The sequence below is a fragment of the Aquarana catesbeiana genome, linkage group LG05, assembly GCF_042186555.1.
Source record: "Aquarana catesbeiana isolate 2022-GZ linkage group LG05, ASM4218655v1, whole genome shotgun sequence".
Taxonomy (NCBI): Eukaryota; Metazoa; Chordata; class Amphibia; order Anura; family Ranidae; genus Aquarana; species Aquarana catesbeiana.
Window position 1 is genome coordinate 25896370 of NC_133328.1, and position 22792 is coordinate 25919161.

Sequence of the window (22792 nt, forward strand, 5' to 3'; positions counted from 1 at the left end):
AAGTAAAACACAAAGCCAAGTATTATTCTACACTATTTTTTTATTGTGCAAAAAAGAAAACAAATAAAATTAGACATGCTATCTGCCAATAGAACTTAACCAAAAAGTGCATTCTATGCATCCAAAAATATAGAAAATATAACAAATCAAATCATTATTATTCAACCAAAAAAATAATGTCAAAGCAATAACTCCAAGGCCAATAATAAATAACACGTTATCTCCTCCGATTCCGCAACATGTCTGGTTGATGAACAGCCATTCAGAAACGAACTGAAAAGTGCAAAATGAAAATCGCTAAATGAAAAGCGCAAAAAGAAAAGCGCAAGTCAACACTCACCAAATTTCTACTAACACGAAATTAGCAGAAGGAGCCCGAAGGGTGGCGCTAAAGAGCTGGAAAACCACGTACTACGTCTAGTACATCACTACGTTACACATAATTGTTGGCCAACATTTGTGTGGCCGTGTGCAAGACAAGTTTGGGCCAACGCCCTTTGGACAAAATTCCACGGTTTTGTTGGCCAACAATCCGATCGTGTGTACGAGGCTTAAGACACAAAACTTAAATCTGATGCAATGTTACTTTTCAGAGTTCAGTACAGAGGATACTGCAAACAATCCCGATTCCCGGCCACTCCGTTCCAAGCCTCCCACCACCACTCCACCAACCAAAGGATGTTGGCTCCAAATGTCCATGATCCTCTGGTAATTATATGACTAAAGGCAAAGGTAGAGCCGCTCAACGTCCAAAAGTCCAAAATAAGTTTATTGATGTTTTCTGATACAGGAAAAGTCCACCTGCTCTTCTTCTTCATTTCACTTCATTAGGAGGTTAGTCATTGAGTCTTGACTAAGCTCATAATGTAAGAAAATGCATAAGAGGAGCAGGTGGACTTTTCCTATATCGGATAACAATTTTTCTGGGCTTCAAGTTGAGCAGCTCCATCTTTGCCTTTATCCTATAATGTCACAGGATCATGGACCCTTTGAAGCCAGCATCCTTTGGTTGGATTTGGATGGTATTCCAGTCCCCTGAAGTTTAAAATGTCAATGACCTTCCCAGCCTACTGTCTGTGAAGAAAACTTGACACTAACTTAGAGAGCATGGATAAAAAAAGGGAATGTCTTGCTAAGACTGTATTACTTAGCACAGAACAGGAGGGGAGAACATAGGGACACACCAAATACACAATACCAATTTGTAGTGGTGCTAAACTACCACTAGATGTCAGCATAGATCATAACATTAATAACAGTAATGTAGTTCTTAGCAGTAGAAGAAAATACTCTACCATCATTGGCGGGACAGAAAAAATGTGAATTTTTTTCCCCCACCATATAATCACTTTGAACTGGTGAAAATGTAACAGTTTGGATCATTTAACGATGTTAATGTCTCGTTATAATATTCTAAAGAGGAATGAATCTTTAGTGACTGTTAATATCCTACATCTGCGCACTGTCTGGAATGTTTGTTTATCTGAGTTTTATTTACCTCTCTGTGTTCAGTGCCTGGATCTCGGAATCTTTCTTCTGTAAACAAATAACACTTCGTACACATGAATACTTCGATATGACGGCGAATCACCAGCTGTGGCAAATATTGAATAATTCAAATGTTCATAACGCCCAACTGTCAAACCAACAAGTGCTTTTTTTCACCACCAAGTTTTCTTATACTGGTTTTGCAAAATGACAAATGCAATAGTTTAGTGGTCTCCAAACTGCCACCCGTATGCCAGATGCCACACTTTGCTTGCCTTTATCCGGCCCTTGGGGCACTATTCATCCCACTGATACCAACAGTGAGCAATAATTCCTCCCCTTGACACCAACAATGGGGCACTATTCATCCCACTGATACCAACAGTGAGCAATAATTCCTCCCCTTGACACCAACAATGGGGCACTATTCCTACCACTGCAACCAATTATGGGGCACTATTCCTCCTACTGCAACCAATGATAGGGCACTATTCCTCCTACTGCAACCAATGATAGGGCACTATTCCTCCCGCTAAAACCAACAATGGGTCACTATTCCTCCTAACGCAACCAATGATGGGGCACTATTCCTCCCGCTAATACCAACAATGGGGCACTATTCCAACGCAACCAATGAGAGGGCACTATTCCTCCCTCTAATACCAATCATGGGGCACTATTCCTCTTACCGCAACCAATTACTGGGCACTAATATTCCCTCTAATACCAATCATGGGGCACTATTCCTCCTGCCGCTACCAATGATAGGGCACTATTCTTCCCTCTAATACCAATCATGGGGCACTATTCCTCCTCCTAATGACCACAGGTGCTATGTAGTTTATTTTATTGATACAAAGACATCTTCAACTCCCACTGTCCTCAGTCTGGCACCCCTTAAAAGACAACGAACTTCCCCTTTGTTAGGAAGTTTTGAGACCCCTGGCCTATAGCCCTGGTGCCCAAACTGCGGCCCTCTGGCCCTTTTTGTGCAGCTCTTGGGGCACCTGCAGACAGTACTCTGTTTTTTCACATGTGGCACAAATTATTTTTAAAAGATTTTTAAAAGAAAAGTAGGCAGAAAAATATGGAAGCGTTGATTTGTAAGGGGGCTTTCATACCAGTTAAAAAAACTGTAAAAAACAGTAAAGTGTGATCCCAGCCTTAACAACTCCGTACCCATTATTCTCTGCCTATAATTGTCTAATTTAGAGTGATAATCCAGAGATGAACGCATGAACTGTTCCCGGTCAGGACACAGAAAATTGAATCCAGATCAATGTCCTCTCACATAGGGATGTTATTGTGCGGGGTAACTGCAGTCTGGTATGGAATAATATTCTACATTAGCCTGAAAACCTCAATCCAGATGCCTCCTTCATATGTTTCCTTTTAACGTATGTATTTATCAAAGAAGTCTGAAAAGTAACAACCCTGTTTCCAGGCTTTTTGATTGTGAAGTGTATAATACTTGTAGTGCTATATTATGTTGTAAATCACTACAGAATGTTCTTATTACTGAGATAACAAGAGCTGCGCTCTACTGACTAGTGATCTCCTCTTTGATCAGTCTTGTATCTGAACTGAAAGCCCTCAGAGAAATATTATTTGTAGGTAACATGGTGCAATACAACTGTATTAAAGGGCAAGTTCTCTCTTTTAAAAAAAACTCTCAGCCCCTCCCTGTCCCCCTAACTAGGCTAAGTTGACCAACCCCCTCCTCCCAGTGGCTTATTTGTGTAGCGCTGACCCCCCAAGAGGGCCACTGATTTGTCTTAGGCATAGCTCCCAACGGTCCCTGATTTCGAGGGACTGTCCCTGATTTGGAGCAATGTCCCTCTGTTCCCTCTTTCCCCCTCATTTGTCCCTCATTTTGGTCTGATCTATATAGTTGTGTATAAAATGCACTTTTTATCTTTCAAAAAGTGTTTCCCAGTACTAAACTTTTCATCCAAATTCTAAATTGCTGCATTTGTCAAATTTAAAAGCCAATATAAAGGAATATTGGTGGTAAAAAAACACTTATGGATTTAATTAACCCTTTTTTTTTGGATATGTCCCCTTTAAGGGGTGTGGCAGGGGGCGTGTCCTATCCCCACATATGTTTGCTAGTAGGTGTCCCTCATTCCCATCTCAAAATGTTGGGAGGTATGGTCTTAGGTTCTCTTCCCGCTAACGCAGCAACAGCCAGGAAAACAGCAACTTTCACTCCTCTGGCTCAGAAAACAGTCTAGGGGTTGTCTTTTCAAAAGTTTATTGCAGATCAACTTGGACGGGGTTTAGGGAGCTGTGGGAGACTCCAGAACACTAATTAGGAATGTGACAACACTATTCCCCAAGCAGCAGCTTCTTAACTCAGCCCTCCAAGCATTAGGACATGTAGTAGGCAGCACCGGTACACCATTAGCAATGTCCCAGGCCAGGCAAGCCTTATACTGAGTGGGGCAGGCAGGGCCGGGGCAAGGGGTGGGCAGGAGGGGAAGCCACCCAGGGAGCAGTGGTAGGAAGGGGCGCCTCTTCACCACACACAATCCCCAGATCAGTGGCTAGCAATCTGCAGAACACAGATTAATGTCTACTCTGACAGCTACTGATGTCACACTTTCTCCAACCCCATCTGTCCACAGCTGACACAGAAAACACACTGGGCATATGCAACTACCTTCTATTTGCTAGAAACAAGCAATTGGCCAAACGTGTAGTGAACACTCCAGGGCAACCATGGACAGCCAGTGCTAAGGGGGATGAGAATGGGCACAGGATGATACGTCCATTCTACTGCATGTATTAGCAGCACTGTAGGGGGGCGCAGTTCCATATCCTTGCCCTGAACACTACATGGTACTGGGGGCAGGGGTTAACAAGAGCCACAGTCACTGAGATCTATTCTCCCTTAAGTCTGTACTCTCAGTGTCCCCAGGGCTTGGGTGTCTCCCTCAGACTCAGGCAATCAGACTCCTCTGGAGAGCTCCCTGAACAGATCCTCGGTGGCACCCATCTTTTGGCTCCCAAAAAACTTGCAGCAGGACAGGCCTCGATGAGACCGGAAAAACCCTCAGTAGGACGGCCAGGAAGGGCTGGCAGCCCTTCTGGCTGGGAACCTCTCCACCTTGAAAATAACCCTGATCACTGATACTCCAAACTATTTATGCATTCCCCAACCACCATCTGGGCAAACCTCCCCAGGGATTGGCTGCAGCTGCATAAATATTTAGGCTGCTTATCTGACTCTTCCAGCCACTATATTCTGGAAATCTCCAGAAAACAGGGGGAAGCAATCAAACTTGCAGCCTGTAGAGCCCAGAGCAGCCTAAAGTAATTATACTCTTCTCTACTGATTACAGCTGAGCCACAAAGCTAAATTTACGTACTCCTCACTAGCAGCCTATGTGGGGGGGTGCTATACTTGTCTCCTTCTCTGGTGGTGGCCTCCTACATTGTCTACATCCCAGCTGGTAAAAACATAGGAGGCTGCCAGGGTATAAATGGGTAAGCAAGAACCTGGGGAAATGGGTATGGAAGGGGGGGGTTGTTCAGCTTATCCTAGTTAAAGGGGTTAGGTAGGGGGCTGTGTGGTTTTAAGAAATTAGCGAACTTATTGTTTGTTATGCTTAAATCTTGCCTTTCCTAGTTCCCCCCTCATGCACCTGCTAATGAAAATAAATATTTTCTGTTTTCCCTACATTCCTTAGTTTAGAACCAGTGATAACATCACTGCGTCTATATGCTTTTCTGTGTAATGCAGGCAGATCATGGTTGGTGGGAGCGGCCAGCAGGGTGTTGTACATAGTTTCCTGAAAACATTAAAGCAGCCTGCCTCAGTACTACTCTCAAGAGCCCTTTGCCTCAATAAGCACAAGCAGAACCTTCAGCTGAGCTGCCTAGAAGAGCAGCAGCCCTTCTGGCTTGGAACCTCTCTTCTAAGAAAAGAACCACGTTGTCTAAGGCTCCAAACTATTTATGCACTCTCCCAGCCACCACCTGGGCATTCTCCCCCTAGGGATTGGCTGGAGCCACTTCAAAATTAAGGCTGCTCATTTGACTTTCCCACCCACTACATTCTGGAAGCCTTCAGAAGACAAGGGGAAGCAATAAAACCTGAGTTCCAAGGTGCTGTGATCTGGGATGCAAGGTAGTTGTCAGAGACACGTGAAAAGAGATAAACGATAAATAATGTAGCGCTAAGAAAATAAACACGTAATATATATTGACATAACGAATGCGTGAATAAATCATATACAAATGAAAAAAAAAATGAAATGTGACAAAGTCCAATGGGTATAAAGGTCCTAAAAAGGACCCGTGTGAGTCCACCACCGAATAGTGGCTAATTAGGGATGGAGTACACTGGCATGAGAGCATCAGAGATGGTACATCTTCAACCGAAAAAAGGGAAGTATACCTACTCTTACCGGCACAGGTGGACTTGAATGTCAGCGACAACGAGTCATTAAGGCAAGGATGCCAGGATCGGCAAATCGGCAAGACTACAAAGGACCCGGGTCCTCCAAACACGACTCCAAGGGATATACAGGTGACCACCGAACTGGACCTCAGATGTGGGGAACACCAGGGCTGTAATCCAGACGTGGAGAACCAAACTGGACCGCAAAGAAACAAGCATCAGGGCAGGCCAGAGAGCTTTCTTCGTGTCCCAGGAGACTATCTCTTGTGAAAAGACATAGTCTGCAACTCCTTACTGCTCTTTAAAATCTTCAGAATTTATTGGTTCTCCATAAAAGACACAGTGTCTAGACAGCAAATGTAAATGTGCTTCAGCTTTGTAGGCCTTGTTCACAACCAAGTTCACAACCAGAGAGGCACAGCAACCAGCGAGGAAGGTGGACGGGAGATCCTGTGACTGGAGGAAAGAAGGTGAGGTGGTATGGAGGGGGGATTTAAAAAGGCAGGGAGTCACTGTGACTAGGAGACAGAGTAGCTAATAAAGAGGGGTTGGAGAGAGGTGTTACTTATTATATTATTATTACCATTAGCTAACAGTATTTTGCTCACCTGCCTCCTGCCACTAAGGCCCCATTCCCACCTGAGCATAGGGAGAATGCACGTTCCCACTTGTGAGGTTGTTTTGTATGTTTTTCCAGTGGTGATGCACTACCCTACTTGAATGGGCTGCCCTAAACGCGACAAACACCCCAAAATAGCTCCAGAACCTTTTCGGTCATGGAACGTTGGGTGTTTTTTCAGTGAACGTTTTGGCATGTTTGTAGCATGTATTGGCGCCCGACAAACACGTAGCTGCTCCCCTCATTTGGGGTGCCATTACTAATTAATAGCACAACCCATGTTTGCAGCGCATTTCTAAAATGCATGGCAAACCACAGATTTCTGCTTGTTTTTTCGCACATTTAGGAACCATGCAGGTGTAAATGCAGCCTTAGAGCGTCTTAGAGCTCCTCCTTTGGGTCTGATGCTGCTGATCCCATTTCCGACAAAGAATGCCAGCAAAGTCACCCCCCTCTCCTGCAGTAATCAATGCTGTTGGTCATCCAGAAGAAGCAACAGTCTGCCGTTGTCCCACCTGCTGCAATATCACTCTCTGCATTGTAGCTGAAGTGCAGGATAGGGGTTTGAATGTATTTGCAGTTGTTTTGATTCTGAAGCCAGCGACGCTGTGCTGAAAGCTGCCTGAACTGAGGTGTACTGACATGATTGCAGATAAGTCAGCGCATCTCCAGACAGAGCATGCTAGCAGTAGACTTCCAGCAAATAAATGTCTTGGGGTACATAGAATGCCACCTCCCGCAATTCAGCAGCACAGTGCAGGGATCGCTGCTGGATGGGGGCAGTTTCTGCTGCTTGTATAGGCTGACCAGTGGCATTAAATCAATTTGCATGATAGGGCGGTGGACCCCCCCCCCTACATGGAAATACTGCGCCCTGTGCACAAGCCTACACCCCCTTTGTCCAGGCTTTATCTGTGCTTCAGGTAGCTTGTTTCACATTGCTAGGGATGAAGGTAGAAATGGTAATTGTTAGTATTCAGTCATTTTAGATGCTTTAAGACCCCCTTCACACTTGGACCGCGGCCGCATTCGCTTTTAAGCGGCACTTTACTGCCGCTTTGCGGCTGCCAGAGTAGCGCTTTTAACCCCAAAGAAGGCTTTCGAGGTGCTTTTCAGGTTAAATGGTTTGTCTTAACATTCTATCTGCTACATTTGCTGGAAAGCTTGTTCTGTTGAAAAACAAAAAACAGACTGACTTGCCAGATCACCAGGTGAGAATAAAAGAGAAAGCCTAACAAAATGAATGCAGCCATTGGCGTCCGCAGCATAGGGCGGGGGGGGGGGGGCAATTGCCCCTCTCCCTGGAATCGTAAGAAGGTGTTGAAGACAGTTGCCCTGTGTTGCAATGGCCGCCGCGGCCGCCATCACAGCCACCGCTGACTTTTTTTCTGAGTCTGCTGGCCTGGGGCTGCTCTCTTTTCCGACTTATCACAGATGATACAGACATCCGTCCCTCCCTCCCTCACCTCCGGCCCGATCATCGGATTGGCTCTGCCGCTCGGGCCTCTGCTCGACTTCTCGGATGTTCCGTGATTGGCTGCCTGCCTGTGTATGTACGTTGCTATGCAGATCGGGCTGGCACGGCGCCGGCTCCTCCCACAGGTGCGTGCAATCAGTCAGTGGCCAAGAATACGCTGCCAGTGCCTGGGCCTATCGTATCACTGGATGAAATCCTGAAGAACCACAGGTAACAGCAGTGCCAGTTAGGAGGAGAATTTAGATATATATATTGCTTGGAAAGTTGGACAGCTGAGCTATTGCTGGAAAAGATATTTGTGTGTTATATAATCTTCTTCACTTTGTATGGAAGCTACTCAGTCTCAGGCATACCATGCCCAAATAAATATAGCGTAGAGAATGTACATCTTTCTATATCGCAATACATCTGTTGTGGCCATATTTTGATCTTGGTGAAAATAGCCTATACTGTATTGCAATATAGAAAGATGTACATTCTCTAGGCTATATTTATATGGGCATGGTATGCCTGAGACTGAGTAACTTCCATACAAAGTGAAGCTGAATTATTTCAAGAGCTGTTTCACACTGCCATCTGGCGCGTTATCGGTAAAGCGCCGCTAGTTTTAGCGGCGCTTTACCATCGTTTTAGTGGCGCTATTCGGCCGCTAGCGGAGTGTTTTTAACCCCCGAAGAAAGGGTTAAATGTGACTGAGCATCGCTGCTGCCGAAGCGCCCCCCCCCCCCCCCCCCCAAAAAAAAAGTTATGCAGACCCCATTCAATGCAGCCATCACATCTAAACAATGGTAAACTGCTAAATAAAAAAAATGCTTGCTTGGGTTGTAAAGCCTTGTGTTTTTTCACCTTAATGCATCCTATGCATTTTTATGTGTATATATATATATATATATATATATATATATATATATATATATATATCGCAGTTTTATAAGGCGCTCATTTCTATGCAAGGGCCCCAACACCCGGATTACCTTAGTCGCTGGGAATCTTACTTTCATTCTACTCTTACTAATGTCCAGAAGGAAAAAATCGCACAATTGTCTCACACCTCCTCATTATCATCAAAAATGGCGGAAGTCCACTATAAATTTTTAACTCACTGGCACCACACAACTGTGAAACTTCACTCCATGTTTCCTTCCCATTCATCTTTATTCTGGAAGGATTGCGGAAACCTAGCTTCTCATGCCCACATTTGGTGGGATTGCCCGTTAGTGTGCCCATTTGGCAAGATGTGCTATATCTTATAAGTTTGATTCCTTGGTAGTACTATTCCTTCTAAGGCCCCTTTCACACATGCGGACCGTATGTCCGTATTTCATCCATCCGTTTTCGGATGAAATACGGACATACATGCATCCCTATGGGATAGCGGGTGTCAGCGGATGTACATCCGCTAACACCCGATGTCGTCCGCCTCCGCTCTCGTCCGATTCTGCGGACGGAAGAAAATCCTATTTTTCTATCCGTCTGCACAGCGGATCGGAGGAACACGGACAGACGGTCCGTGTTCCTCCGATCCCCCATAGGGGAGAGCGGAGATCTGACAGGGCGGTCCCTGCACAGTGTGCGGGTCCCGCCCTGTCATCTGCCTGCTCAGCTGGGGAAAGCGGAGCGATCCCCGCTGAGCAGCGGATAAACACGGGGCGGATCAACACGGATCCGTCCCGTGTGAAAGGGGCCTAACCCTTGGACTATATTGTTTCACTGTACAACTGAACCAGATGGCCGATATAAGTTACATAGTTACATAGTAGGTGAGGTTGAAAAAAGACACAAGTCCATCAAGTCCAACCTATGTGTGTGATTATGTGTTAGTATTGCATTGTATATCCCTGTATGTTGTGGTCATTCAGGTGCTTATCTAATAGTTTCTTGAAGCTATCAATGCTCCCCGCTGAGACCACCGCGTGTGGAAGGGAATTCCACATCCTTGCCGCTCTTACAGTAAAGAACCCTCTATGTAGTTTAAGGTTAAACCTCTTTTCTTCTAATTTTAATGAGTGGCCACGAGTCTTGTTAAACTCTCTTCTGCGAAAAAGTTTTATCCCTATTGTGGGGTCACCAGTCCGGTATTTGTAAATTGAAATCATATCCCCTCTCACGCGTCTCTTCTCCAGAGAGAATAAGTTCAGTGCTCGCAACCTTTCCTCATAACTAAGATCCTCCAGACCCTTTATTAGCTTTGTTGCCCTTCTTTGTACTCGCTCCATTTCCAGTACATCCTTTCTGAGGACTGGTGCCCAGAACTGGACCGCATACTCTAGGTGCGGCCGGACCAGAGTCTTGTAGAGCGGGAGAATTATCGTTTTATCTCTGGAGTTGATCCCCCTTTTAATGCATGCCAATATTCTGTTTGCTTTGTTAGCAGCAGCTTGGCATTGCCTGCCATTGCTGAACCTATCATCTACTAGGACCCCCAGGTCCTTTTCCATCCTAGATTCCCCCAGAGGTTCTCCCCCCAGTGTATAGATTGCATTAATATTTTTGCCACCCAAATTCATTATTTTACATTTTTCTACATTGAACCTCATTTGCCATGTAGTCGCCCACCCCATTAATTTGTTCAGGTCTTTTTGCAAGGTTTCCACGTCCTGCGGAAGTCCTGAAGTTATTGCCATGCTTAGCTTAGTATCGTCTGCAAATACAGAGATTGAACTGTTTATCCCATCCTCCAGATCGTTTATGAACAAATTAAATAGGATTGGTCCCAGCACAGAACCTTGGGGAACCCCACTACCCACCCCTGACCATTCTGAGTACTCCCCTTTTATCACCACCCTCTGAACTCGCCCTTGTAGCCAGTTTTCAATCCATGTACTCACCCTATGGTCCATGCCAACGGACCTTATTTTGTACAGTAAACGTTTATGGGGAACTGTGTCAAATGCTTTTGCAAAATCCAGATACACCACGTCTACAGGCCTTCCTTCATCTAGATGGCAACTCACCTCCTCATAGAAGGTTAATAGATTGGTTTGGCAAGAACGATTCTTCATGAATCCATGCTGATTACTGCTAATGATATCGTTCGTATTACTAAAATCCTGTATATAGTCCCTTATCATCCCCTCCAAGAGTTTACATACTATCGATGTTAGGCTAACTGGTCTGTAATTCCCAGGGATGTATTTTGGGTCCTTTTTAAATATAGGTGCTACATTGGCTTTTCTCCAATCAGCTGGTACCATTCCAGTCAGTAGACTATCTGTAAAAATTAGGAACAACGGTCTGGCAATCACTTGACTGAGTTCCCTAAGTACCCTCGGATGCAAGCCATCTGGTCCCGGTGATTTATTAATGTTAAGTTTCTCAAGTCTAATTTTAATTCCGTCCTCTGTTAACCATGGAGGTGCTTCCTGTGTTGTGTCATGAGGATAAACACTGCAGTTTTGGTTACTGAAGCCCCCCGATTTACTCGTGAAGACTGAGGAGAAGAATAAATTCAATGCCTTCGCCATCTCCCCATCCTTTGTAACCAGATGTCCTTCCTCATTCTTTATGGGGCCAATATGGTCTGTCCTCCCTTTTTTACTGTTTACATACTTAAAGAATTTCTTGGGATTTTTTTTGCTCTCCTCCGCTATGTGTCTTTCATATTCTATCTTAGCCGTCCTAATTGCACCCTTACATTTCTTATTGCATTCTTTATAAAGTCTGAATGCTGAGGATGATCCCTCAACCTTGTATTTTTTGAAGGCCTTCTCCTTTGCTTTTATATGCATTTTTACATTGGAATTAAGCCATCCAGGACATTTGTTCGCTCTTTTAAATTTATTACCCAATGGGATACATTGGCTAATGCCCTTATTTAATATGCTCTTAAAGCAAACCCATCTCTCCTCCGTATTCTTTGTTTCTAATATTTTATCCCAGTTTATGCCTTTTAGCAAGGTTTGTAGTTTAGGGAAGTTGGCTCTTTTGAAATTCAGTGTCTTTGTATTCCCTTTATGTTTCCTATTTGTGTGATTTATACTGAAACTAATTGACCTGTGATCACTGTTACCTAAATTGCCCCGCATTTCCACATCCGTGATCAGGTCTGTATTGTTGGTAATCAGTAGATCCAGTAATGTTTTATTTCTAGTTGGTGCGTCTACCATCTGACCCATAAAATTGTCCTGCAAGACATTAAGGAACTGGCGAGCCTTAAATGAATGCGCGGTTCCCTCCACCCAGTCTATGTCTGGATAATTAAAATCCCCCATTATGATAACACTTCCCATCCTTGCTGCTACTCCAATTTGTGATAGGAGATCCGTCTCCACTTCCTCCCTCAGGTTAGGGGGCCTATAGCATACTCCCAGTATTATTTTCCCCTTAGCTTTATCCCTTTGGAGCTCTACCCATAAGGATTCCACCTCCTCTCTAGCTCCCTCAGTGATGTCATCTCTCACATTCACTTGTACATTATTCTTGATATATAGGCATACCCCTCCCCCTTTTTTACCCTCTCTATCCTTGCGGTATAGGGTATACCCTTGAATGTTTGCCAGCCAATCATGAGAGCTGTTGAACCAGGTCTCTGAAATTCCCACAAAATCCAAATCCTCCTCGTACAACAGTATCTCTAGTTCACCCATCTTGTCCGCCATGCTCCTGGCATTGGTGAACATGCCACATAGTTTAGACCGGTCGCATATTGTCTTCGTATTGGGTGTTTCGAGATTGCAACTAGGACTTGCTACTATACTCACCTTGTGTTTTTGTGCTTTGGTTAACCTACCACTAATGCCCCCAATACTACCCTCTGGAATATCTTCCGTGCTGGCTATCTCTGCCTCTGGACCCTCCCCCCCATCGCCTAGTTTAAAAACCCCTCTAACTTTTTGGCCATCTTCCTTCCCAGCAGATCTGCACCCTCCTCATTTAGGTGCAGTCCGTCCCTTCTATAGTACCGGTTACCGACTGAGAAGTCGGCCCAGTCGTCCAGGAACCCAAACCCCTCCTTACTACACCAGCTCTTCAGCCACTTGTTTACTTCCCTAATCTCCCTCTTCCTTTCTGGTGTGGCTCGATGTACCGGTAGTATTCCTGAGAATACTACCTTGGAGGTCCTTTTCCTCAATTTAGCTCCTAAGTCCCTAAAATCGTTCTTTAGGACACTCCATCTGCCTCTGACTTTGTCATTGGTGCCAACGTGCACCATGACAGCCGGGTCTTCCCCAGCCCCTCCCAGTAATCTGTCCACAAGATCCGTGATGTGCTGAACCCGAGCGCCCGGTAGACAACATACTGTTCGGCGCTTCAGGTCTTGGTTACAGATTGCCCTCTCTGTCCTTCTAAGAATTGAGTCCCCTACCACCAGAATATGTCTTTCCTTTCCCTTTTCTGCCCCCCCACTCTCACTGGAGGAGTTCTTCCCCCGGCAGCTAGGAGAGTCCCTCATCTCCAGCAGTGCTGGTCCCTGACTGGTTTCACCAATGTCACTCAAAGTAGCGTACTTATTGGGATGCTTCAGTCCTGGATCGGCCTCCCTGGCACTTCCCCCTCTACCTCTCCTGACTGTCACCCATCTACTCTTTGCTAGTGCCAGCACCTCTTTGTCTCCACCCACCTCTGTGCAGGCCCCTGCCGGCACCTGCCGTGTACGTTCCTGGCTCATCTTTAGTATGGAGGGACTTCTCAGTGCTGACAGTTGCTTCCCCAGATTCAGAACCTGGGCTTCCAGGGAAACAATGTGCTTACATTTTGCACAGCAGTATTCGCCCTCGATCGGATGATCAAGGAACGCATACATGTGGCAAGATGTACAAAGAGTCGCCTCTCCACACCCGCCGGGCATCGTACCTATTAAATTTAGTGAGGATTGGGGATTTTACCCTGTCCAAATTACCTAACAGCTAGCTTCCTGGCACTAATACTCAAGACAATACACAGGTACACAACAAGACTATACACAGGTACACAGGTACACAAGACAATACACAGGTACTCACAGACCTACGTGCAATCGCAGAACAGTTGCAGACCTATGTACACTGGCAATACTCAAGTATACAATACACAATACACAAGTACAAGTGATTTGTTACCCCCCTCCTTTTCAATGCAGCTAAATCTCTTGTTACCACTATGTGGGGTCAAACCTCAACTCCATCTCGAGTGTAGTGGTTACGTAAAGTAGACGATATTTGCTTCATAGAAGAGTTAACACATATTGCAAAGGGGCCTGTCACATTTAAACCTAACACAGGTGGTTAGACACTATAGCTGGCTTCTGTGTTCTTCACCTATAGCAGCCCCTTTCCCATAGGGCAGGCAGGCCTACCAGTACTCGGTTGCCCGCAGGACTTTTACACAATGCTATAGTGCCAGGACAAGCGCAAACTGAGCCAATAGGTCCTTGCGGTTGGCAGACAGGCAGAGTGGTCCAAGTACAGGGCAGACAGGGTTCAGAAGTAGTCGGAGTCAATCCATAGTCAAAAGGCAGACCGAGTTCAGAGAATAGTCAAATCATAAGAGCCTGGAACAAGTATAACATACACTATCACAAGCATGAGACTTCAGGCTTGGCTGGTTTAAATCAGGTTTGGTCTCCTCCCAGAGACTGGCCACATTAATCGCCTTGCAGGTAGACAGACAGGGATACATCATAGTCAAAACCAGGAGGCTGGAATGAAACCAGCAACAGTCAAAGAACAGGAGCCCGCAATTGCCAGCAATCGGGGCCATTAGTGATGCCAGTCAGTGCTGGCTATCAGTGCTGCCCATCATTGATGCCCATCAATGCTCATCACTGCTGCCCATCAATGCCACCCATCAATGGCCATCAGTGCTACCTATCCGTGCTGCCTATCTGTGCCCACCAGTACGGCCTATCTGTGCCCACCAGTGCCATCTATCTGTGCCCAGTGCCCACCATCAGTGCCACCTATCAGTGCTCATCAGTGCCACATATCAGTGCCACCTATCAGTGCCCATAAGTGCGGCATATTTGTGCCTCCTCATCAATGCCACCTAATCAGTGCCCATAAGTGCTGCCTCATCAGCGCCCATCAGTGAAGGAGAAAAATTACTTATTTACAAAATTTACTGACAGAAACTTATGCCGTGTACACACGAGCGGAACGTCCGACAGAAAAAGTCCAACGGGAGCTTTTCATCGTCTATTCCGATCGTGTGTAGGACTCATCGGACTTTTTACGTTGAAAATTCTGACGGACCTAGAAATAGAACATGTTCTAAATTTTTCCGACGGAACGAATTCCTATCGGGAAAACCGATCGTCTGTATGCTGTTCCGACAGACCAAAAACGACACATGCTCTGAAGCAAGTACGAGACGGAACCTATTGATTACTGGCTATTGAACTTCCTTTTTCTAGTCCCGTCGTACGTGTTATACGTCACCGTGTTCTAGACGTTTGGAATGTGGTGTGACGGTGTGTGTGCAAGACCGCTTGAGCAGAATTCCGTCGGAAAAACCTTCAAAGTTTATTCCGACGGGAAAACCGACGGGAAAACCGGTCGTGTGTACAGGGCATAAGAAAAACTTTTTTTCAAAATTGTTGGTCTTTTTTTTAGGAAAAAAGAAAAAACCCAGCAGTGATTAAATACCACCAAAAGAAAGCTCTATTTGTGTGAAGAAAATTATAACAATTTCATATGGTTACAGTGTTGTATGACCGCGCAATTGTCATTCAAAGTGTGAGAGCTCTGAAAGCTGAAAATGCTCCTGACAAAACCCTTCGACGGCATTTCAAAATATGAGCCCACTGGTTCGATTTCAAAGCTGCTAATGTAAATAGAGACGTTATTTCCGACTCTCCTGAATTATAGACATATATTGTTTGCATATTAAGTAGATTTTCTGTGTTACCCCTAGTAATGGGGTCTGACCCACTTGATATTGGCAACCCTCCCTCCCTTCCTCGGTTTTCCCTCATACTTTTACTAATACTCTTATTCTCTTCTTTTCCTTTTTTTTTTCTTGCTTTGGTTTTCACCCCTCTTTTCTCTTATTTATGAATTGTCATACCAACCCGAGCCCAGGATATCTTACCAGGTTTATTTTTGTTTTTCTGATTTAGCGGACCTGTCGGTTCTTGGGAAATTCTCCTTATGTATATGATATTTCTCATGAAGTTTCATACCTTCTACTATACACTCAAATGTACAGTACAGACACCGGCCACTTTATTAGGTACTCCTGGCTAGTACCGGGTTGGACCCCCTTTTGCCTTCAGAACTGACTTAATTCTTCATAGCATGGATTCAACAAGGTGTTGGAAACGTTCCCTTTAGAGATTTTGCTCCATAGTGACATGATGGCATCACGCAGTTGCTGCAGATTTGTCGGCTACACATCCATGATGCTAATCTCACGTTCCACCACATCCCAAGGGTACTCTATTGGATTGAGATCTTGTGAGTGTGGAGACCATTGGAGTACAGGGACCTCATTGTCCAGTGGTGAGATGATTGGAGCTTTGTGACATGGTGCATTATCCTGCTGGAAGGAGCCATCAGAAGATGGGGACACTGTAGTCATAAAGGGGTGGACATGGTCAGCAACAATACTCAGGTAGGCCGTGGTGTTTAAATGATGCTCAATTGGTACTAAGGGGCCCAAAGTGTGCCAAGAAGATATCCCCCACATCATTACACCACCACCAGCCTGATCCGGTGATACAAGGCAGGATGGATCCATGATTTCATGTTTAGTTAAATTCTGACCCGACCATCTGAATGTTGCAGCTGAAATCAAGACTCATCAGACCAGACAACGTTTTTCCAATCTTCTTTTGTCCGATTTTGGTGATCCTGTGCCAATTGTAGCCTCGGTTTCCTGTTCTTAGCTGACAGGAGTGGCACCCGGTGTGGTCTTCTGCTGCTGTAGCCAATCTGCTTCAAGGTTGGATGTTTTGTGAGTTCAGAAATGGTATTCTGCATACCTTGGTTGTAACGACTGGCTATTTGAGTTACTGTTGCCTTTCTATCATCTCAAAATCATCTCAATCATCTGCCCATTCTCCTTTGACCTCTGACATTAACAAGGTATTTTCCTCCACACAACCTCCGCTCACTGGATATTTTCTCTTTTTCGGACCATTCTCTGTAAACCCGAGAGATGGTTGTGCATGAAAATCCCAGTAGATTAGCAGTTCTTGAAATACTCAGACCAGCCCGTCTGCCACCAACAACCACACCACGTTCAAAGTAACCTAAATCCCCTTTCTTCTCCTTTCTGATGCTCGGTTTGAACTTCAGCAAGTCATCTTCACCACGTCTAGGTGCCTAAATTCATTGAGTTTTTACCATGTGATTGGCTGATTAGCAATTTGTGTTACCAAGCAATTGAATAGGTGTACCTAATAAAGTGGCCGGTGAGTGTATATTGTAGAACTGTTTTTCTGCTTTGTATTTCTTGTTTATTCCTCAATAAACAGTTATTAAACACAAAAAAACCTATCTGGGGCTCTAATCCTTCCCCAATCCATTGAAAATAATAAATGTTTTGGATGAACATTCACTTTTTTTTTAAATCAGAATAAAGTTTATTAACAACTTTTAACAGTACAATAAACAACGCACATTCCAAAGTATTACATTTATACAAAACCTTCACAGAATACAAAGTAGAATAATGTTTTTGTACATAGCCAAAGCAGGTTTACAAAACAGATTGAACCTGAGATGTCATTAGTCGATATATCTCACATGCCGCGTACACACGGTCGGATTTTCCGACGGGAAATGTTGGATGTGAGCTTGTTGGCGGTAAGTCCGACCGTGTGTACGCTCCATCGGACATTTGTTGTCGGACTTTCCGCCAACAAATGTTGGCTAGCATGCTCTCAAATTTTCAGCCAACAAATGTGTGTTGTCTGACTTTCCGATCGTATGTACACAAGTTTGGACAAAAGTCCAAAGTACAAACACGCATGCTCGGAATCAAGGACGAGCCAGAAGCACTCAGTCTTGTAAAACTAGCGTTTGTAATGGAGATATCACATGACTATTGAACTCTCTTTTTATTGGCTCGCCTTACGTCTTATACGTCACTACGTTCGTAATTGTTGGCCAACATTTGTGTGACCGTGTGTATGCAAGACAAGTTGGAGCCATAACCCTTTGAACAAAATTCCACGGTTTTGTTGTTGGAAAGTCCGATCGTGTGTACAGGGCAACAGTGTATGAATCCCTAGATATTGTTTAGGAAGACATTCTCATCATATCTCTTCCTCAGTACCTTAAATTAAACTCACTCCAAGGGTGAGGACACACGGAGCGGTTGAGTCCCCATGCTAAGTCAAGAGTCTATCAAGAATTAGGTCTAATGGAGCCAAGCCAGGGGTAGCTAGCCACCATCCCCAGATCTTATTGAACCGGGTTGCTGCCTCTATGCTTATATATCAAGCGCTCATATCTCAAAGTTAATCCAACATTAGCTAATCACATCTCCAAAGATGGAGAGGTTTTAGAGATCCAATGTTGCAAGATCAGCTTTCGAGCTTGGAACAGTGATCTGGACACCGTCTCTCTGATATATTTGTCCATTATAACTTCATCCAATATACCCAATAAGCACAGTTCAGGGTCAAGAGAGACAATTACTTAAAAAGTATTGTTGATGGTGTTTACGAACATTCACTTTAATAACATTTATTTTGGCTAATTATATACCATGTATCCCTGCAGCTGCAGAGTGCTTACCCTCTGGACATAGGATCCTGCAGAACCCCTACAGAAGTTTGGACTTTGACTCCAGCCAGCTTCAGAAGTCCGCCATCCATGAACTGATCTGTGACCACTCCCTGTCTGCCGGATGGTACCGATTTATGATCTTTGATAAGCCAGCTGAGATGCCAACCAAGTGCGTGGAGGTATTGGTACTACTAATCTTGACTACAAACAGGGGCAAAGTGTCTGCATTAATGTCTGATGATTTTACAATTTTAAAAACTGTCAGGTGTGTGCATGTACAGGTCTAAACCTCACGGGTAGATTTTAGATGTAAAGTCCATTCAACAGTTAGGCCATGTGCCAAACAGCTGCTGATGTTATTGATCATGCTGCTATGATACTAAGGATGCCCATAGATATGAAATGATCATTGTTAATTAGGTTGGCTGGATCAGGAGACAGTTTCCCGTACTTTGGCGCTCTTCACAGGAACTAATGAATGGGTTGGTTGGAAGACCTGTCTGAGCAATATAGTTCCTCCACCCTTATGTGTCTCTGGCAGCCACTGACGTGCTTTCCTTCTACTTCTTCCCCTACTACTTAGCATTTAGCCACCTGGCTACCCAATTATTGCTTTTTTAATACATATGTTAATTTACATGAGCAGCAGTACATTTTTAGTAGATTGGCCTCTATCTTTTTGGCACAGTGTTGAAATATAGGTGGGCATAAAGACGTGGATAAGCGAGTTTGGGGTGGAGGAACTTGAATTGAGTCCTGACCTCAACCCGATAGAACACCTTTGGGATGAATTAGAGCGGAGACTGTGAGCCAGACTTTCTCGTCCAACATCACTGTCTGACCTCACAAATGCTCTTCTGGAAGAATGGTCAAACCTTCCCATAGACACACTCCTAAACCTTGTGGACAGCCTTCCCAGAAGAAGCTGCTATAGCTTCAAAGGGTGGGCAACTCAATATTGAACCCTACGGATTAAGGCTTGAATTCCATTAAAGTTCATGTGCGTGTAAAGGCAGGCGCCCCAATACTTTTGACAATATAGTGTATATATGGCAGCTGAAATCTTCTCGTATAATTAATATTAACGTATGTGAGCACGGGGTACATGGTGTGAATTGACACCGCTGGGCATGATAAATTGCCTGGACCATAGGAAAATGTAAATTTCATCAATCATGTACAGTGTCAGTTGGGTATAGTAAAGTACTGACCCTACAAGCAGTACATGCCTCTCTAGTACCAGTCCTTCCACACCTCCCGGGTGATCCGTCAATGGAATGTGTAAGAAATAATGAGATCCAGGTGTTCAGTGGTCCCTGCTTATTGCTGTGCGGTGTTGTGCCAAGTAAAGTAATGTAAATGTGGTAATTTCTACTGCTATTATTTGAGGATATATGGAAGCGAACGGTGTATTAGAACAAAACTCTACTTTTATATCCTAATCCAGCTTTTCTCAAACTTCTTATCCCAGAGAAGAACCCTAGAGATATAGTTTCCAGGCCTCATTAAACCCCTACTAAAAATGATATCCATTAGCAAGATCAGCAAGTTCACTATATAATAATACAGATACATGAATACATAATGTGGCACAGCTAAAGTATTTAGCACCAAAGGTAGATCATTTTTAAACGCTTTTTCTCTATATGATAAAATAGTTATCATTAAAAAAACTATTAAAATGAAACAACAAAATAATGTCCAAAAAAAAGAAACACAGAAAGAACCTCTACATTGGTGGTCAGTAGAGAAATGCCTTCTTACACTGGTACTTAGCGGAGGGTCCCCGTATATTATAGTCAGTGAGAGAGATACCCCCATACATCTATGGTCAATGAAAGCACCATTTCATTGAGGGTTGGAGGGAGCCGTCCTTGCATTATGGTCAGTGAGATAAAAACCACCCCTTACATATGTGGTCAGTCAGAAGAATGCTGCTAGAATAATGGTGGTCTATAGGAAGAATGCTCCATTTACACTGGTGGTCAGTTGGAAGAACATCACCTTAACAGACTGCTACAATGATCATTGGTATGACACTGACAGCCCTGGAATTATGCAGACACCATATGATCAGCTCAGGGAACCCTAGAAACATCTGGAGAAACCCTGGTGGAGAATGGCTGAGCTGGAGGAACCATAAGTTTTTCCAGAATCCTGGGTTCCACAGTACCCTGGTAGAGAATGGCTGCTGTGACAGAACCCCAAATTCCACAGAGCCCTAGTTGAGAATGGCTGCTCTGCAAGAACCCTACGTTTTCCAGAGTCCTGGGTTCCACAGAACCCTGGTTGAGAATGGCTGTTCTGACGGAACCCCAAATTCCACAGAGTATTCGTTGAGAATGGCTGCTCTGGAGTAACCCTAAGTTTTTCCAGAACCCTGGTTCAGAATGGCTGAACTGGAGGAACCCTAAGTTGTTCCAGAGCCCTGGGTTCCACAGAACCCGGTTGGGAATGGCTGCTCTGACGGAACCCCAGATTCCACAGAGCCCTAGATGAGAATGGCTGCTCTGGAGGAAACCTACATTTTTTCAGAACCCTGGTTTCCATAGAACCCTGGTTATGAATGGCTGAGCTGCAGGAACTCTAAGTTTTTCCAGAACCCTGGTTGAGAATGGCTGCTCTGGCAGAACCCCAGATTCCACAGAACCCCAGTTGAGAATGGCTTGTCTGGAGAAACCCTAAGTTTTCCCAGAATCCTGGTTGAAATTGGCAGATCTGGAGGAACCCTACGTTTTCCCAAAACCCTGGTTGAGAATGGCAGATCTGGAAGAATCCTAATGACTGCCCTGAATAAAAATACTTATAAAAAATGCTTCCAATGTGCTAATACATTGTATTTGCATTCAGCATATACTGTACCTTATTTTAAAATAATCTTAACCTTTATTATTCAAATATATCTATAGTCAAATAAAGATATAAGTACAGTTATTTTCTGGTTTTGAATAGAGTAGGAAAAGGTTAGAAACCCCTGTCCATTTTTTTTTCTATGTCCCATTAGTGAAATCTCCATTCATATCCTGCTACAGAGAAACAACAGGAAGTGAGAGGAAATCTCCTCTTAGACAGTTGGAAAGATTTCTCCTCACCTCCTGCTCTCGTTTTAGCTATAAACATTTGGACATAAAGATTTTGCTATATCACACCTCTATAAACTGAAAATATAGCATCAAAAAAGCAAAGCTGGATGAGATATTTCTACACAGATATACAATTGAATTAATAATTAGCTATTGGTAATTCTCTAGACTTAAGAGATCAGGCAGGGATAAGCTGCATATAGATGAGGAAATATGTTCAGGCAAACGGTGAGCAAAGCCAAACAAATTTTCTAGAACAGAAACGCTGCAATTCTTGGTTGACAGCAGGGGCGTTGCTAGGTCTACAAAAGATCTGAGGCTAGAGCCCATAGCAACGTAGTAAAGAAAGTCATACGCTTGGGCAGGCATACACATGTATATAACCCCTTACATCAGGGTCCCCAGCGAGCCCCCCGTTGCATCAGGGTTTCCAGAGAGCCTCCCCCTATAATCAGGGTCTCCCCAGAGCCTCCCCCTTAAATCAGGGTCCCCAGAGAGCCTTTCCCCTGCATCAGAGTCCCCAGAGAGCCCCCCACTTACAATCAGGGTCCCCAGAGAGATCCCCACTTACATCAGGGTCCCTAGAGAGCCTCCCCCTTAAATCAGGGTCCCCAGAGAGCCTCCCCCCTGCATCAGAGTCCCCAGAGAGCCCCCCACTTACAATCAGGGTCCCCAGAGAGCCTCCTCTTCCCTTGGGGACCCCTGCCGAGACTCGGGGCTATGGGCCCCAGATTCGGGGCTATAGCCCCAAAAGCCACCCCCTAGCGACGCCACTGGTTGACAGTGACAGGACTTGTACTCTGTATTTTAATTCTTCCCTTTCCTGTATAGAAATTGCTAAATTCCAATTATTGCTCAAATGTATAGGTGGCTCTAGCTCTGACTACCCTTGTTCCAAAAATGTGTGTTCATTTCTTTATATCTTATGCCTCACTGTGCATCTAGCTTCCATGGCCCAAAGCAAGGATGCCAATATATACCCAGATATGAGTTTCCGCATATAAGCTTTGTGTAACAATAATGTATTCTGTTAAATTAACAAATTTGACCTCTTTTGTCAGCTGCCCA

At 44.4% G+C, this 22792-nt stretch overlaps 1 protein-coding gene across 1 annotated transcript in view; it reads left to right on the forward strand.

Moving 5' to 3' along the window:
• The window catches only part of VWDE (von Willebrand factor D and EGF domains), a 211352-nt gene that overhangs the window by 66148 nt on the left and 122412 nt on the right, over window positions 1-22792 (forward strand). Inside the window, exon 2 of the mRNA XM_073629535.1 lies at window positions 18636-18820. Within this exon, the coding sequence (XP_073485636.1) occupies window positions 18636-18820 (185 nt within the window). The remainder of the gene's footprint in view (window positions 1-18635; window positions 18821-22792) is intronic.